At 43.6% G+C, this 19125-nt stretch overlaps 2 protein-coding genes across 2 annotated transcripts in view; both read left to right on the forward strand.

The window, feature by feature from the left end:
* Positions 1-2397, forward strand: part of LOC134336481 (uncharacterized) — a 220847-nt gene extending 218450 nt beyond the window's left edge. The window contains exons 2-3 of the mRNA XM_063030746.1: positions 81-148; positions 512-2397. Coding sequence (XP_062886816.1) covers positions 90-148; positions 512-1070 — 618 coding nt within the window. The 5' untranslated portion in view covers positions 81-89 and the 3' untranslated portion in view covers positions 1071-2397. The remainder of the gene's footprint in view (positions 1-80; positions 149-511) is intronic.
* Positions 2398-5497: 3100 nt separating this feature from the next.
* Positions 5498-19125, forward strand: part of hs3st3l (heparan sulfate (glucosamine) 3-O-sulfotransferase 3-like) — a 167881-nt gene continuing 154253 nt past the window's right edge. Inside the window, exon 1 of the mRNA XM_063030748.1 lies at positions 5498-6274. Coding sequence (XP_062886818.1) covers positions 5754-6274 — 521 coding nt within the window. The 5' untranslated portion in view covers positions 5498-5753. The remainder of the gene's footprint in view (positions 6275-19125) is intronic.

The raw sequence follows: 19125 nt of genomic DNA on the forward strand, positions 1-19125 counted from the left end.
AGCTTAGAAAAATAGAGGGCAATGGATACCCTTAGGTCATTTCTAAAGTAAGTACTTGTTTTTATGTTTCTATATTTCAGAGGTGGAAGATGGTAACTTTAAATTCCTTGGAGTTATCATATCAGAGGATCTGTCCTGGAGCCAGCACGTAAGTGTCATCATAAAGAAGGCATGACAGCACCTCTATATTCTTGGATGTTTTCATATATTCAGCATTTCACCTAAGACTTTGACAATTTTCTCTGGGCTGCGTAGTGGAAAGTATCCTAAAGTTACAGTATGCATGCGCCGGTTGTGCATGCAGCCTGTTACAGCCGTTCCGATTGGATTCTTACTTTTTTCTTCTTACTTTTTACCTTACCTTATCTTTTGTATTTTTTTTTCATGGTAACACGTCGAAGCTGCACCCTCTCTAACAGGCTGGTAGAGAGAGCTTTATTTGGGTTTTTAGCGCTGGGAATAGTTACTTCCCGACACGCAGGACAGAAGCATGTCGCATTGTGTATTCCAGGGACCAGCTGCTTGCGCTTATGCGGGGCGGTTTAGCGAGCACAGCGGTGGACACCCCTGCTGAAATCTGGAGGAAAACACACAGAGGATGCAGAGGGGGATTACAAAGTCGAGGAAAGAGGACCGGGTCGAGACAACAGAGACGTATGGAGAAGAGGAGTTCAGTGGATAATAAAATGGACGAGTTCACAGCGCTAGCCGGGTGTCAGAGAACATTTCGGGAGGGCATTGTTATGTGTTTCACTGGAACGGAGCTGCATGAGGACATACCCGATCAAAACTTCTCCATGGACGGCTTCCAGACCATTCCGGCTGACTGGAAGAGCACTGAGAGCGGTAAGCGTAAAGGAGTTGGGTGCTTACTGTTCTGGTTAACAACAGATGGTGCAATCCAGATCATATTACGATCAAGAAACATGTTTGTAGACGGGATATTGAACTTTTTACTGTTGGACTTTGGCCACATTCCACCGATTTTCAACACTTGGCGGCACAGGATGTCGTTCCTGCCTGTGGCTATCAAACTTGCAGCTCCTTCCGTGGAGGGTCAGACACCCTGAGCCACTAGACTGGTCCTGGACATTTTTCCATCTGGCATAGTTTGCATTTTGTTGTTTGATTGTTTGTGGTTTTTGTATTGTTATACTTATGCTCTATTCTTGGTTGGTGAGGCTGTAACGAAACCCGATTTCCCTCGAGATCAATAACGTATTTCTATCTATCTATCTAACTGGTTACATCACAGCCTGGTATGGAACCTCTAATGCCCAGGAATGGAAAAGTCTACAGAGAGTGGTGGATATGGGCCAGCCAATTTCATGCAAATCCCTCCCCACCACTGAGCGCATTTATAAGGAGCACGGTCACAAGAAGCAGCATCCATCATCAAGACCACCACCGTCCAGGCCTTGTTCTCCTTCACTGCTACTATTGGGTAGTAGGTACAGGAGTGCAGAGAGAACAGACAATCTCCACACAGACAGCATCTGAGGTCAAAATAAAGCTGGTCTCTGCTATTGTGAGGCAATAGCGTACTGTGAATTTGATGAGTAGTTCTTCACAATTACAACTTGCATCTTACTAGTCACAGTTAACACACAAAAGGGACTACACTGCTTTTAATTGACATCAAACCTGCAGAGGTATTATGCACAAGACTAAAATCTCAGTTAGACACACAGTTTTAAAGCAGCATTTTAAAGGGAGTGATGTAGAGATTTAGGAAAGAAATTCCAGAGCATAGGACTAAGGCAATTAAAGTCTAGCTGCCAATACAAGTGGTATAATTCACATAAAATGTGTAAAGGGCCCATCTTTGTCAACCCGATCAATGCATGAATGCCTACTGTATGCTATGGAATCAAAACATCACCAGTTGGCAGTGCTGAAGTACAGAACCAGGCTTTCCACAACCTAACCACAAATTAATCAGAGATATGCAGTATATCTACTTTATTCTATCCTGTATCTGTCTATTTAAATATAGCACAATAGAAAATAACTTAAAAAAAAACTCTGGCTATTCACCAATATTGTTGACTGTATAATAGAGTTCCTCTATACAGGTTCCTTGCTGTAGTTTCCACACAATGTTTTTTTAAAGAAATTTAGCATTGTGATTATTTCAATCAGATGTGACAGCCTGTAATTTCTTAAATGAGTCTGTCAATTTTGAGTTTCTAATTGGTCTTGTCAATTTTTAAGGACAATGAAAGGTAAGAGAACCAATTCAAACATGTTGATTGAAATGCAGACATTCCCACATCTTGCAGAAGGAATATTAAGAGAAGTTGGGACAGATGCCCCCAGGGAACATGGAGGAAGAATTTAGCAGTGATCAATACAAATTCAAATTAATAATGTTGAAAAAAAACAATATTTTGGAAAATACAGATGAATAAATTGTTACATGATAACTAGTTGGTGTGGCATGCTTGGGTTGGTGAAAGTTAATTTTGTACCCATGGAAACTAATGATCTCCAACATTCTCATGCGATTTCTGGATCTGTTGAAGATGAATAGGCTGAGACTGGCAGCCGGGATTAGTCATCAGCAATTTTATCATTATTAAGATGGCAAGAGGTGAACTGGATGGACCTTGGCCTTTTCTCAAATAGTAAATCATCTCTATAATGGTCCTTATGGGAAAACAAGGAAACAAGTGGGATATGCGGCAGGTTATTGGTTTTCCCTTCAATAAAGTAGATCATCCAGATGAATATCCTTATCGGTGCGGGTGGCCAGGATATGTGTGTGGGACTGGCACTTCTACAATTAGCACCAGCTTCAATAGCACTGGAGCTGTCACACCCAGTGGGAAAATCCCCTGAACTTTAACCTTTTAGTTGGTTCTAAATAGAAGCTTCTGCTTTCAAACTAAGTAGAATAATCTCAGGATAACCAACTAGTTTGTGTTCTATAATCTCCTCCATTTGGATCCTGACAGATGAATTAAATATAGCTCAGAACACTGGACATAATGTCCCCTGTGAATGCAGAAGACAACAGACTGTGTAATAAGTAACAAGAACATGTGATAATGAGATAAAGAGTCCTTAAAGTGATATCATTGATTGTGGCAACATTTCAATGATGGGGGCAAGTGAGTGTAGTTATCCCCTTTTATTCAAGAGTCTGAAAGTTGAGGGGTAGCAACTGTTCATGGCCTGGTGGTGCAAGTCCTGGGGCTCCTGTACCTTCTACCTGCTGGCAGCAGTGAGAAGAGAACATGACCTGGGAGGAACACACATCAAAGTTGCTGGTGAACGCAGCAGGCCAGGCAGCATCTCTAGGAAGAGGTACAGTCGATGTTTCAGGCCGAGACCCTTCGTCAGGACTAACTGAAGGAAGAGTTAGTAAGAGATTTGTATCTCTTCAAATCTTTTCAAATCTTTTCAAACCTTTCAAATCTCTTACTAACTCTTCCTTCAGTTAGTCCTGACGAAGGGTCTTGGCCTGAAACGTCGACTGTACCTCTTCCTATAGATGCTGCCTGGCCTGCTGCATTCACCAGCAACTTTGATGTGTGTTGCTTGAATTTCCAGCATCTGCAGAATTCCTGTTGTTTGCATTTTAAAAATGACCTGGGAGGTGGGGGTCTCTGGGAATGGATGCTGCTTTCCTAGTACAGCATTTGATATAGATGTGGTCAATGACTGGCAGGGCTTTACTCATGCTTTCCACTACTTTTTATATGATTTTCCTTTCAAAGGCATTGGCATTTCCATTCCAGGCTGTAATGCCTGGTATGGAAACTCCAGTAAGCAGTACAATAAAACATGGCAGACGTTATGCAGAGCAGGACAAACTATTTTGTTCTTCCAGAAAAACAAATAATGAATACTATGGGAGATCTATGGCTGGCAAGTTCCTGAAGTCACCCTGAGTACGGAAGATTGAAAGAGTAATCTACTGAAGGGAGAATAAAGAATTTGTTAGTGTGAATAGAAAAAAATATTGTCTTCTCATGGGGCAGTCCAGAATATGAAAAAATGCATGACTTAAAATCAGTTAATCTAATCGGGGATAACGTCAGGAAGTAGTTTGTTACATATATAGTAACATAAATTTCGGCCATATGTCCTTCTATCAAAAGTCAATGGGAGAAAACTACGTTTATTAAAATATGTTTGAATTAATGAAATTGTGCATTTATATCACACTTTATATGGTGTTAAGGAGACGTCAACCTTGCCGAAGGGTTTGGAGGCTTGAGTGGCTTAATGACCCGAAGAGCTATGAGTCAGGGCCTTGTGCTTTGACGCTTGGTAGGGTCACCCATGCCAAATAGGTCAAAGGGTCGCGGTCACACCAAGAGTGGTCCACCATTCTTCGAAGTTCGGAGGTTCAGCTCAGGGCTAATACCCTGACTGGTCAAAAAATGTTATGGGAACAGCAACGGCAGCGCCGTAACGGGCAGTAAGTTATAGGGTATTTCATAACATTTAGTCAGATACTTATTTATAATGTGAGAAAACGAGCAGCTCATTTGTATGCACGCTCCCCATAACGACAAGATCACTTGTTTATTAATATTGAATGACGAATACGTACGCAGAGTGCCATGAAATCTTCTACATCCATTCGAGAGCACATCCAACTATCAACACTTCCTCTGAAAGAGTGACATTCAAAATCCTGCACTCAGCATTTATAGCACGGGAGTGTCAGGAGTGGGACCTCGGCCCATAATCTTCAGCAGTGACATTGCTCTGAAGGAAGCCGCAGCTCGGTAGGTACAGTAAATGTGTGAAGTACAGGGACCACAAGCAGACCCTCCAATCCCCTGAGTCTGCACCGGTTAGATCCCGAATGATTTGTATCTTAACTTGGTTTATCGGCCTGATACCCACATCCCTTACTATCCTTATAGAAGATTAAAAATTGGATTAGTTTTCATTAGCCCTGAGCAACACTTGGCAGATTGTCCTTTGCTTGGCACGGATTTAAATTGCCATGCTTTGCAAGAATTTTAATTTTATCGATGTTTGAAGTTAGGCGTTGACGCAGTCCTCATTCTTATATTCACACCGGATTTATTCGTGCTGGATTTGACACTGACTTTCGCAGCACATTACACAAAGTTTTTTTTAAACACCAGCATTGTGCTACAGCACGTTACAATCTATATAATCATAACCAGGCCAGTGCAGTGAATCACAACATCTACTGGTCAACCAGATTGACTTCAGCTGTATAGATAGAATGAATCACTTTGCCTCTGCGCAAGTAATACAAATTTCGAGACCCGGCTTCTTCGATATAATTATGTAACGAAAGCCCGCCCTCTTTCAAATCCAGTCCAATTAGAATGCGATAGATTTACATAAACACGCCCACAACTCCAGTCTGGACCAATAGAAATTGCCCGTGCGCCGGTCCAGCTGGTTCGGAGTTTGTCCTGCCGGAATGAATGAATGAATCAATGAATGAAAAGTGCCGGGAGCCAGGGATGGGGAGAAGGGGAGAGCTGGAATGAAGCAGGACAGGGAGAGAGGGAGTTAGACACAGCAGACGGCTTGTTGGAGAAAACACATACATACGCACACAGACACAAACACACAGAGAGACACACTGCTCTCACGGAGGGTGAATATCAAGCAAGGGGGGAAAACAAAGTTGTATTGATGGTTTGAGGATCATTGAAGAGTTTGGGGGCAGTAGGCAATGGACTGGTGCTGAGAGCGACGGAGAAGAGGCACTCATGCCGGAGGATGGGTGAAGATGAGAATGGCCCAGAGGAATGGCATGTAGGACCTTCCACCAACGCAGCCCGTCTACTTGTGGTGCCCGGCTCGGCAGGCTCCTGCACAAACTCCTGGCCATGCTCTCCCTTTTCACCCTCTCGCTTTTCTGCTTCTACCTGCTGGCCGGCTGTTGTGACTCCATCCCGCTGGAGCCCGGCTTGAGCCGGCAGGGACGGCCGAGGAGAACGGTCACAGCGCAGCCCGCGGACGAGGAGCCCTCGTCCGGATCGTATACGCCGGTAGCCGGGGACGGCGCTGAACCTCAGCAGGGCAGCGGGGCACCCGAGGCGGGACAACGTGTGGCGGCAGCGGTCCGACCGCTCAACGGCACGGCGAGGGCGGGCGGCCGCTGGTGGTGCGCTCTCCGGCGGCTGCCCGAGGCTCTCATCATCGGCGTGAAGAAGGGAGGCACCCGCGCCTTGCTCGAGTTCATGCGGCTGCACCCGGCCGTCAGGGCGCTGGGCGCCGAGCCGCACTTTTTCGACAGACACTACGCCAAGGGGCTGCAGTGGTACAGGTAAGGTGCCCACTGGAAAGGAGAGGGGGGAAAGGAGAATGGAGGGGGCGTAGAGGGATCTCGGTTTGGGATGGAGAGATGTTTTTGCACCCTAGGAAAGGTCGATCCCTGAGTCACTCCTCCCCTCACTGTCAGACCCTGATTTCCCACCCTCACCTGGTCCTCTGTACCCGCACGCCCTGCACTCCAGCCTCAGAGCGAGGTCCTAACCCTGACTCCTCACTCTTCTCCATCACCTGATCCTGTACACCCCACCCTCCTTCGGGGATCACCACCAGCCTTGAGGTCACGGATTCCACTCCCTGCCCCGGGGACTCATTGTCAACCCACCCCTCTCACCTTCAGACAGAAGTTCTGGCATCATTTTCCGCCCCCCCCCCACCACCACCACTTATTCCTCCAGACTTTACCCTGGGTTCTGCGGTCACTGCCTTTCCCACCACCCTGATTCACCGTTCGCCCGTCTCCGCGGTCACGGAACTACCACCTCGCTCAGGGCCTTGATGCTCATACCCTCCTCCTCTCTCTCCATCCCTTCACCTGCTTGATTCACTCCTTCATCCTCAGTCCGGGTCTTAACCTTGATCATGTTATCTTCGACACGTCCACCCGCATCTCAGGGTTACTGGCCCTCCTTCGCACCGCCAACCCGGATTCACCGATTCACCCCTAACCCTCAGAGTGAGGGCCTGACCTCCACTCCTTCGCCTGATCCGGCATCTCACTCCAGCCTCAGATTCCTTCACCCCACAAACCCTTCCCACCGCATTAACCCCTCACCTCATCGTTTCCCCTATCTCTATCCCAATGTGGAGTTAAAGTACCTCCCCCCTTCTCCTGATGAATTCTCTGATATTAAATGAAACTATTGAACCGTTGATACGGGGTCACTAACGACATCACCCTGGTGTTGATATTTATCCTTCAGCTCCCTCCTCACGCAAGGTCTCTGATTTCCCCTCCAGGGTGAAAGCGCTAACACCCACTCCTCGAGGAGTCACTTTTTTGTTACTACGGCGCATAAAGTTCGGCCGTTCAGCCCGTCAGGTGCAAGCCGAAAGCCGGGGAGGATCCGATCGGCCCCACCCTTCGTATTTCTCTGCACCCCTGCATCACTCATGGCCATTGGCTCTCTCGTGGTTCTCCTCTGACACTTACTCGAGGAGTAATGTTCAGTGCCCGGTTACAATTGCAAAGGTCTCCGGGTGCGCCGTCCCAGCCATGTTCCCCATCTCCCGGCACCCCTCCAGCCCACCAACCCGGGGCCACTGATTCACTCCCAATTCCCCAGAGCAGATCCTCCGGACTCCCCTGGAATGTCTCCTCACCGACGGAAAAGGTGGCTACAGAGCTGGGGCTCTCGCTTTATATCGAACCAAGTTTGCAACGAGCTGGGCTCAGGGACTCGGTGGGAGATGGGTGAAACGATGCACGGAAAGTCAACGCATTCTATTAATCCGAGCGAGGCGTAACTTGCATATAAATATAATTTATCTATCCGCAGGCTCACAACACCATTCAAAATCATTATCCGGGTCCATTCGTCTTTATTTGTCTATTTATCATATCGCATTATTAGCTGCTCCGGTAAATAATCTAACTATTACTGTGCCATAATTTACTATGCTGATCGATATGTCCATACGGTATTTATTTCTCTCTCTTTCTGCCTCACGATGTAGTACCAAACTAACATGCCCGTCTACAATTCTCCCTCTCTCTCAATCCTTAATTGGTTTCGGACAGTTTTTATGTCGTAGTATTTCAGCAACTCTCGCAACTGCAAGGTGGTTTCGGGCAGTGTATCCCCGACTGTTTCGCGGCCTCTTGCCTCGCTGAATTCTACCTGATCCTCCCCCCCCCCCCCCCCACTGGATCTTATATGGACTAACAGAAGAAAGGGCCGAGTTAGGAACTAAATATCTCCGAGATGTTTATTGCTGGAATAATAAAATGGAGTTGTCTCGTTCTTGTTTGGAGTGTGGTTGTCAGTTTACATAGGGAACTGGCCGTTCTATTCACCTGTGTTTCCTTCAGTCCCCGCCTCCCAGCCTGCCCAGTTCCCCATTCCTATTCTGCTTTTGTGTAGACCGTCGGAAATGCGACCAGCTCTCCGGCGAACTGCTCTCCCCTCTCCTCCTTGCTACAGAGAAGCCAAGCAGGGCGACTCCGACGGAGCGGAGATGTTAACACAGCCCAGGCCAGTCTCTCCTCGTGCGAAGTACATATGCCAACCATTTGTGTAGGAGTGTACGCGTCCCTAAACAGGAGCGTGTGTAAAGTCAGCAGAAGGAACTTATCAAAACTTGGGTAGATTTCATTTCATCCTAAACCCAAATGAAAGGGAAGCTTTTATAAGCAGGACATATCCCGAAGAGTGCGCGCTCGCTTCATCTATTAAAAGTGAAAACGAATATCTGATAGCGATGGGTCTGCTGGTGTGCTGGAAGATCATAAGCACGGGCTAGTGAAGTTTAATGTTCCGATGGCCTGCCCCATGTTACGGTTCATCGCTCCCGATCAACGCTGATCGGAAATATTATGAGGTTGCAATAATGTGTCAATCAGTATATTTAACCCGCACCTTATAATAAATGGTCTTTTAAAAAAAATCACTTCGCCGTTTTAAACGGACGGGTTTGTACTTAATGGACTACACCCGGGCTCTGGGAATTTCACTGGGATCAGTCTGGAGATGGGTCTTTTAGTATTTATATCAATCACTGTGCATTAGTTGGCGTGAAGTCCAGTCCCCCTGAGGTCTACTTATATTCGCAGATCTCAGACTTAAGGAAAGTGCTGATTAATATTTGAAAAGACAGACCGTCACTCTTTGCTGCATGTTAATGGTTTCTGCACGCAACCACAATGTGCATATGTTCTCATTTGCGTGTGTAGCCGATTGTAAGTCGGAGCAATGAGTTGACTGGGAGGGGAGGTCCGTGAACTGCACGGTTTACGTTGCGAGACTATCTCTGAATGTGTGTTTGAGGGCTTCCTTCGCAAGTTGAAAGCGCGCACAGCGGCGCCACCTCCCGGTGTCTCGGTTGTACAGCTGCGTACGGAATAGGAAGATGCACACTGACCCGACCTTGGTTTACAGAAAAGATTTTAAGTTTTTGCACTTTACTGGAATGCCATCCAATAAGTGTTTAATCAGTCCCAGCTTGAATCCTGACCTTAAAAATGTAAATGTTTGTCCAGGTAAAACAAAAAAGGTCTTGTTCGGTTTCCTTTCAAAGATGAACTCACCCAGCACAGCATTTGATACTAGAGACTGTAGTACTTTGCAAAGTAAAATTGTGTCCAGTTGTAAGAATTGCTGTGCATATGTACTTGCAGCGACTTGTATTTTAATTGTATGCTTTGTGAGCTGGAAAAAAGCTTTGGATAAAAAAAACCTCCCACATACATTAATGCAATTCAACTCCAATTTATTGACTGATTAATGATCAAATGTGCCCATGTTATAGCTATCTATTTTTATTAATTAAGAACTGTTATGCAATGGTACTTGCTTCATGATTTTAAAAAGCCCAGTAGTTTTGTAGAGAGTTGACTTCAAGAACAGCTTTGTAGGGTGGTGATTGAAACCGGCTGGAATCTCTCTGGGCCAGTTGCAGGTTTCTCTTAGCAACAGGCCTATGGAGGAGGGCTGGCAGAGGCCTGGAGCACAGGTTTTTGGCACTTTGCTCTGATGTGTGCTGAGGACTCAGTGGGCATGTGTCACGTCAGTAGTAGGTGACTTTGTTGAGCATTTTAGTGCCATATGCCATGCACAGAGAGCTAATGAAACCCCTGACACAAACAATGAGCAGTTAATTACCGAGAAGTCATGAGCCCAGTATACGCTAGGTAGGGAAACAGAGGAGAATGAAACTAGGCCTGATGATAAGAATGTTTCATTTTCCATACTTTTTTATAATAATGTTGTCTAATACTGGCTTATTTTTGGCTGAACTGATTTGATGAAGTATATTTCTTTTCTAACCTACAATGCTATTATTTTGGCAATATCCGCTAATAGTCTAAAGTACAGCACATAGTTGGAAATACAAAGGAGCATACAAAACTTTCAGAATCAGATTTAATACCACTGGCATATGTTGTGAAATTTATTAACTTAGCAGCAGCAGTACAATGCAATACATGATAATATAGAAAAAATAAATAAGTAAATCAATATCAGTAACCTGCAGATTTTCTTGTGTTTGCGTCAGTAAATATACATGTTTTTTAAATAGTTAAATTAAAAATAGTGCAAAAACAGAAATAATATTTTTTTTAAAGTGAGGTGGTGTTCATGGGTTCAATGTCCAGTTAGGAATCGGATGGCAGGGAGGAAGAAACTGTTCCTGAATTGCTGAGTGTGTGCCTTCAGGCTTCTGTCCCTCCTTCCTGAAGGTAACAATGAGAAGAGGGCATGCTCCTTAACATGCATAACTTTATTCTGCTCATTTGTATTTACAAAGGCAATAGTATTTACAAATTTATAAACTGCCATAGTTTAATATACGATCAATGTTCTGGGCAACTCTATTGGGATATTGTGTTAATACCTTCTTAAAACTGCCCACCTATAATGGTGTGGAAATTAAAAATGTGCTCTGTTTCTTCTGGAGTTTGGGCCCTGGATGGTGTCATGTTCCCCAGATATCACTGTATTTTAACATAGTCAAGGTGCATCTCATGCTGACATTGGGTACCTTTAAATGCAAAAGTGATCTGATCCACAATAAGCCCAGGTATCCTAGCCAGCAATGGCCATGCAATATTAATGATCTGATTTGGACTTTGTCCAGTATATTCCAAGTGTTGATAGGTCTGTTTTAAGTACGTTGTTTACACTGAATTTGAAAATTTGTTCTATAAACTGAAAGGCTGTCAGATTGTTGTTTACTTCTAATGTCCAGGGAAGGAAATTAACTGCTTTTGCTGTCTGAACTATGCAGGACTCTCATCCTATAGCCAATTCTCAATTGCATTTTGAAGTAGATTATGAAACCATCCCAGGCAGAAAAGCTGGCGTGATCGAAGAAGAAGATGTGCCCCTACCATATTAATGCAGTTAGGAATGGAAAACCAGCACAGTGATGCCAGCATAGGAATGAATTTAAATAAAGCTGTTAAAGGTTGGAGGATGCAAAGCCGTGTAATGTAGACAGCAACAATCCTTACACCATACTTCTTTTTATCAGCATAGCACACTATCCATCATGCACAAATATAGCAGTTTTTAAAATGAAGGAGTTTTTCAGGAATTGGATGCTGGATGGGACATCCCATCTGGGGAACAGTGCTTCAGGAAGTGCCAACTGGGAAACTGATGTTCAGAAGCTCATTAACTAAACTGAAAACATTAGAATGGAGAACTTTAAAATGTAGTGAAAAACCACTTAGAAATAGTCAACCTGACACCATTTAGGTTGGCCATCCAATAGAATTTGAAGACCTTTGCAATACATTTCCAAGGATAATAACAACTAGACAATAACGATTAGAAAAATAGAGGGCTAGGGATAACCCGAGGTTATTTCTAAAATAAGTACATGTTCAGCACAGCATTGTGGGTCGGAGGGCCTGTATTGTGTTGTAGTTATTCTATGTTTCTGACTCTCAGTCACCTTGACTATGATATGGAATGAAATTATTTTTAAAAATCCTGCAGATTCTAGAAATCTGAAACAAATGCAAGAAATCTTGGAAACGTTCCTCAGGTCAGGATGCATCTGTGGAAAGAGAAAGAGAGTTAATGTTTCAGGTCTGAGACCCTTCATTAAAACTGGGGAAACAAGCATCATTTTAGTTGCAGAAAGAATGGAGGAGGGATGGACAGAACAAAGGGAAAGGATGAGGTTAAGGTTGTTGTGCTGGTGATGTTTCGATGAAGCTGTTTAGTCCATAGCTTATTGAGTATGGTTTAAAGGAGAGTGAATGAACTACAGAACATGTGAACTATAGATCAAGGCTGTAGGAAATGCCAGGAAAACAGGACAGTTAGATATTCTGTAACAGATCTGACCAGTTCTGATAGTATAAATAGAGGAAGCAAGTTACTGAAACAGTTAAATTCTCAGTTGATTTTAAAAGGTTGCATTGTGCCTAGATGCAAGACCAGATGCAATACTTCAAACTTTGGAAATACAGTGCAGGAAGCTGGTCAATGTGGGAGCGAGGTGGAGAGCTCAACGGACAGACAAGGTTTTACACAACATTTTAAAATTATTTGGGTTCTCCAAAGTAGAGGACACCACCCATGAGCACTGAATCCTCTACACCTGACTGAATGAAATGCGGAAAATCACTGCTTTACCTGAACGTAATGTTTTGGTTCCTGCATGTTGGGAAGGGATGAGGTGAATGGGCATGTCATATACTTCCTGTGGTTGCTAAGGAGAATAACTAAACCGTTCAGCATTTGCAAACGTGTTGTAGTGCAGGGTTGACTTATCAATAGGCACAATTCCCAGAGTTCCATTTACTTGTACAGCCTTGAAAGTTGGGATACAAAATTTCCTGTTAAATACTAGGTATGATGACTTAAACTATACACATCTTTTGGAAATGTTTTCTACTAGGGAAAAAAAAACAAGACTTTCTTAGTAAAAGAAATGTTTAATCTCCCACAGACTTTATAATTTTGTTCAGAGTCTATAGTTTGAACCAGCGTAGGATGGGAAATTAACATCTCCCAGTTGGAGAGCCTATTTTTACATGAGTGTGTTACTCTGCAGAGGATGTGTATTTGCTGAATGTGAAATTGATGCTCCCACACTTGTCTTCTGCGTCTGTTTAGTGAAATGTATGTGGAGACATGACGTGTATATATGTATGTCGAATGTATGTTTGTTATGTTAGAAAGTGCACATGTACACGTCTTTGCATATCTTTTTTCTGTTTGCCTCAATAATTTTTCTCTATCCTCTTCACTTTCTCACCTCCTCTTCTCTCTCTTTATCCTTCCAGCGCTCTCTATCTCCATTCATTATTCCTTCACTTTCTTGACATCTCCCTCACTTTATCTCTCCCCTCTGTATTCTGCAACTCTTTATCCCTCTCCCTCCTCTCCCTGTCTCTTTCTCCTTAGAATCTACTGTCCATATCTCCCTTTATTCTCCCCATCTCATTATCTTTCTTTATCTCCCTCTTCCTTTCTTTACGCTCCCAGCTCTGCATCCTTTAGCTGTACCCTGATCACTAATCACTGTCCCATCAGTCAATGTTCCTGCTCACTGACCAACTTGTCAATTCCCTTTCTGAACCCGACAAACTCTCCACCAAAATCCAAAGATCTGAAATTTCCTTCCCTAAAGTTGTTCCATGATGATTCCCGTCTCCTTAATGAAGTTAACCATTTTTACAATATCCTTTTGTAAAACGCCGTGAGACTCTTTTCTGAATGTGAGTGCAAGGTCTTGGAGTACCTGGGGCAGACTGTTACAGCCACAAGCACAACTCAGCATTAGATTCAGGGCTGATGATAAAATAGAATCCATTTCAATAATGCTACTTGAATAAACATAGTGAAGCAATGTGTCCAAATATTGGAGTGGCATGGTGGTGTAGTGATTAGCGTAATGCTTTACAGCACGAACAATCGAGGATCAATTCCTGCTGCAGCCTGTTAAGGAGTTTGTACATTCTCCCTGTGACCACATGGGTTTCCTCTGGGTGCTTCGGTTTCTCCCATATTCCAAAGATGTACGGGCTAGTAAGCCGTGAACATGCTGTGTTGGTGCTGGAATGGGGGCAACACTTAATCCCCCAGCTCATCGTCAGACGCTGTCGTTGATGTGAATGATGCATTTCACTGTATGCTTTGATGTTTTCATATACAGCTGGCAAATAAATGCAAATCTTTATCTTTAAATATTGCATTTGTTGGAATCCAGACTAATTACGCAATAATCTAAAAAAGATCTCCATAATTAGGGGCGACAGATTAAATTTCTCCTTTTACCACTCACTGCATTTTGCATTCACCTGAGGTGAAGTAGCATCAGGACTTCTTACCGGTTGCAAGTCCACAGCAACAACAAAAAAAGAGCACTTGCATTTCAACTTTAACAAAGCCAAGTGTCCTAAAGTACTTCTCAGGAGCATTAGCAAGGGAAGTATGACACAAAGCTACATAAGGAGAAGGTAGGGTAGTGGAATGAAAGATTTCTCAAAGAGGTAGCTTTTAAGGAGTGTATTGAAAGAAGAGAGAGAGGTGTAGAGGGGTCTGAGCGTTTAGGATTTTTGGAGCTGAAGGCTTGCCTGCCAGTGATGGTGTGATTTGAAATGAGACAATGCAAACGTTTGGAAGTGGAAGCCAGAGTGGTGTTGTGAAGTTATAGCATGGAAATGGATCTACTCAGAACAGTTGTTATTGAGTTCAGCGGGATTGTACTATATTGCCTGTCTTTCAGCACCACTAGTAAACTCATTCCATGCCATTTTATTCATAATTAAGCTACTGTATGAAGTAGAGGCTCATCATGTGTGTATAAAATTGGAACCTAGCCTTACTTCAAGACAAGGAGTTATTTGCTTACCTGACTTGACTGAACTCAAAACATACAGTCTATCCCAACATACTGTAGTCTGAAGGTGAAAAGCCTTCAGCCCCTATAATCTAGGAACTAGACAGCGTGGGTTTAAAGTAAGTCCCAAAAAAATCCAAAGAGGAAATTTTGAATGATCACAATTCTGCATGGAAGAATGATGGAAGAGGATTAAATTTAAAAAAATTAAGAATTGAGTAAGTGGCGTTCAAGCCTCTCTTTTCGATTTGGGCATTTTTCTATATTTTTGTAGAATATTTTAATTTAACGCTTATCTGACTCTTCAGAAATACATAATTTAGTCTATTTATGAATTTTGTCAGAAGTTACGTTGTTGTATGACCAAATAATTAGATGGGGACATTTGAGCATTGGGACTTGATCCCACAACCTTCCAACTGAAGCAGAAATGTTAGCAGCTGATGTCATACAGAGGGCATCTGGTCCCCTGATACTGTCCTTTTTATGCAAGATTTCTGATATATGACTGTGTTTTTTCAATCAGATTACTAAACCAAATCTGTAATCTCTGAGATAGGATTATCAAATTGAGTCCTTAATCTCTTACTATTTTACCAAGCATAGATTGTAATCTTTCAAATCAGGTTATTGAATGTCTGTAATCTCTTTTATACAATTATAGTGTAACCTGTAATCTCCCTGAATAAATTATTGTCTGGCTGTCCTCTCCAACTGAGATACTAGTCTGAGACTGTAATCGCTTTGATAAATTTATTGAGTGAGTCTGCAAATTCTTTTACCAGATAACACAGTGACACTGGGACCTCTCTGATCGGATTATTGGGTGTGTCTTGTTTATCTGTCTGTTCAGATTATTGCTGTGTGCCTGAACTGCGAGTGCGAATCAATGGTGTATACGTTTCTGACACAAAACATATACTGTAGGTTGCCCAGTTAGTCTGTAATACACTGGTAGTTTCCCAAAGTAAAGATACCAAATTTATTCTAATTTCATGTGTGAATTAGCATTGCAGATCTTCAGTATGATTTACCCCATTTGGCAAGTTGCTGATTTGCGTGCATTGTTCACGCTGTGAGAACATGAAATGCAATGTAAATTGTCACACAATGCTGCGTCAGTGCTAGTCGTGCTAAGTTGGATTGTGATGACCCAATGGGACCAGGTGTGAAGCAAACTGGGGGATGGGGAGGGGGCACGGTTGGTGGAGGAAGACTGGTATTTAGAAGCCACATGATCCTGCCGGGCTGTAGTACTTAAAGGGAAATAGAATGACTTGCAGGTTGGTTGGAAGGAGGATTAGCTATACAGATTCCTTTATTTTCATTGTTGGATACTGGGGGAGTTTCAGATCATGAAAGGATTTTGCGGCTTCTCTCATCCTCTGATGTCTATGCGCAGGTGGTACTGCAGCAGTAATTAATGCCATAATATATAATATAGACCCTTCTCATCTTTAACCAGTCTGAACCACACCGGAGGTGTCTCACATCAGACCCAGTGTAGGTTCTGATTTGCAATGGCCCCAAAGTTTGGAGCGGCAGAGGGTGCTGCTTGGTGGGTCCACAAGTGTGGAGGGGCGGGTGAGTCATGTACAATGCTCTGCTAATTGTTGGTTCTTTGTAATGTCTTCTGCACTTTCACACTGGCCTGCCAATGTCCGAAGTATTTTGTATTGCATCCAGTCAACCCATGCCAGAAGCTGCTGCACTGAAGACTGCAGCTGAGCCAGCTACAACAGGAATAATATGTGATATTACTCTCTGGGGTTCCGGCTACCAAGGCAGCTCTTTCCTGCCCACTGACTCAACACATGTAGATCCCACATCCAAGGTGGAGAGAGACAAGGTCCGAGCTGGTGACTGGTTCTCTCTGTGAATGTACTGTCATCTCTCACTGATGATGATGAGAGACATTATCCACCTGAGAACATTAAGAACAGGCTTGAAGAGGGAAGAGGCAGGCTTTGTAGGATGGAGGAAGTGGGTGCAAGAGGAATGGGACATGTGTACCTACCACTGAGTTGATACATTCTGAACTGCTGCTCGCCTTTGTCTCAGTGAAAGAGAGCCCTTAAAGCCAGTACTTGTTTCTTCAGGGTGGTAAACCACTTTATCAAGGCTTCTCATCAGTGATCTGTCACTGTCCGTGCTGACACCACTGTCTCTTCTGCAAAGAGGGAAGAATGTAAATGAGACCCTGTCAATGTGTCTGGTTGATGCACCTGCCCTAGTTGAAGAGCACCAACCTTGAAGGGCACAGTAGCACAGTTTTTAGGCAGCAGCACAATGTCACCGTTACTAGGACATGCGACCCACAGCTCCAGAGATCCAGACACAATCCTGACTTTGGATGCTGTCTGCATGGAGTTTGCACTTTCTCCCCTTGACTGCATAGGTTTCCTCCGGATGCTCCGCTTCCCTCCCACATGCAAAGAGATACAGTTTGAAAGGTTAATTGGCTCCTTAATTTACCTCCTCAGTGTGTAAATGAGTGGTAGAACCTGGGGGTGGAGAGGTGGAGTGAGCATGGAAAGAAAATTAAAGGGAATAGATGTAGAATTAGTGGAAATGGGAGTCTGATGGTCAACACAGTTTCAGTGGGCTGAAGGCTTTTCAGCTTGGTATAACTCCAAATGTGGCTTCATCTGGCAGGTGGAGATAGAATGCATTGGTGTTCTCATTGGCCTTTCTCAACTGCCTGATGTAGTTGAGAAGTTAGGCTGAGATGATCTACCAGTACAGCTTCACCATTGGCCAGCAGAAATTCCAGGCCACCCTATCAGCTAGGTGATGGAGGACCTTTCCTCTTTAATCCACCTCATCCAACAAATTCTTAATCTTCTGAAGGCAAGATCAATGGCACTCAGGTCGTGCAACCAAATGAAATACAAGAGGTCCTGGTAGGACCTCTCTAAATTCAAAAGTTCAAAGTAAATTTATTATCCAAGTACATATATGTCACCATCCACAACCCTGAAATTCATTTTCTTGTGGGAATACTCTATATATTACATAATAATAACCATAACAAACCTCTTGCTTCAGTAGTCTGAGGTACCCACCCGTTTCAACCAGGCTACAATTATGTCAGTGCCTAAGAAGAACGTGGTAACCTACCTCAATGATTATTGTCCAGGTGCACTTACATCCACTATGATGAAGTTTTTGAGAGGTTGTTGATGAAACATAGCAATTCCTGCCTGAGAAGTGACTTGCATCTGATTAAATTTGTTTACCAGGAAAAACGGTCCACAGCAGATGCCATTTGATTGGCTCTTCAGTGAAGATGCATACATCAGGATGCTCTTTGTTGACTATAGTTTGTTGACTGTAGCTACAGTTCAGAATCCAATACTATCATCCCCTCAAAACTAATCAATAAACTGCAAGACCTAGGCCTCAATATCTTCTCGTGCAACTAGATCTATGATATCCTCATTTGCAGACCCCAGTCAGTTTGGATTGGCAACAACATCTCCTCCACAATCACCATCAACGTAGGTGAACCACAGTGCTATGTGCCTAGCTCCCTGCTCTACTTGCTTTATAATTATGACTGTGAGGCTAAGCACAACTCCAATGCCATTTTGAAGTTTGCTGATGACGCCCCTGTCGTTGGGCAAACCAAAGGTATATACCAAAACAGTATATAGGAGGGTGATTGAATATCTGGCTGAGTGGTGCCACAACATTAACTTCTCAGTCAACGTCAGCAAGTCCTCATCGGGGGATTTGAGGTGAAGAAGATTGGCAACTTTACATTCCTCAGTGTTATAATTTCAGAGGGTTGGTCCTGGGTTCAGAATGTAAGTGCCAGAAAGCATCTAGTGCTTTCCTGGTGTATATGATGAGTAAACTCTTCTCAGACTTTCAGCCAGGTAAGTGCCATTACAAAGAAAGCACTTCAGCACCTCTGCTTTTTTAGAAGTTTGCAAGACTCAGCATGTCATCTAAAACTTTGACAAACTTTTATAGATGTGCGGTAGAGCTACAATGATTGGTTGGATTACAGTTTGTCATGGAAACCCCAAAGCCCTTGAACAGAAAGTAGTAGATACAGCCCAGTCCATCATAGGTAAAGCCCTTCCCACCGCTGAGCACATCTACATGGAGTACTGTTGCAGGAAAGCCGCACCCATCATCGACGACCCTAAACATCTAGGCAATGTGCTGTTCTCAATGCTGCCACATGGAAGGAGATACAGGATCCTCAGGGCCTACACCACCAGATTCAGGAACAGTTATTACCCCTCAACCATCAGCCTCTTGAACCAGAAGGAGAACATCACATCATCTTATGTGCCTTGCCATATGATGTGGCCA

This window comes from Mobula hypostoma, chromosome 22, assembly GCF_963921235.1.
Source record: "Mobula hypostoma chromosome 22, sMobHyp1.1, whole genome shotgun sequence".
Lineage (NCBI taxonomy): Eukaryota > Metazoa > Chordata > Chondrichthyes > Myliobatiformes > Myliobatidae > Mobula > Mobula hypostoma.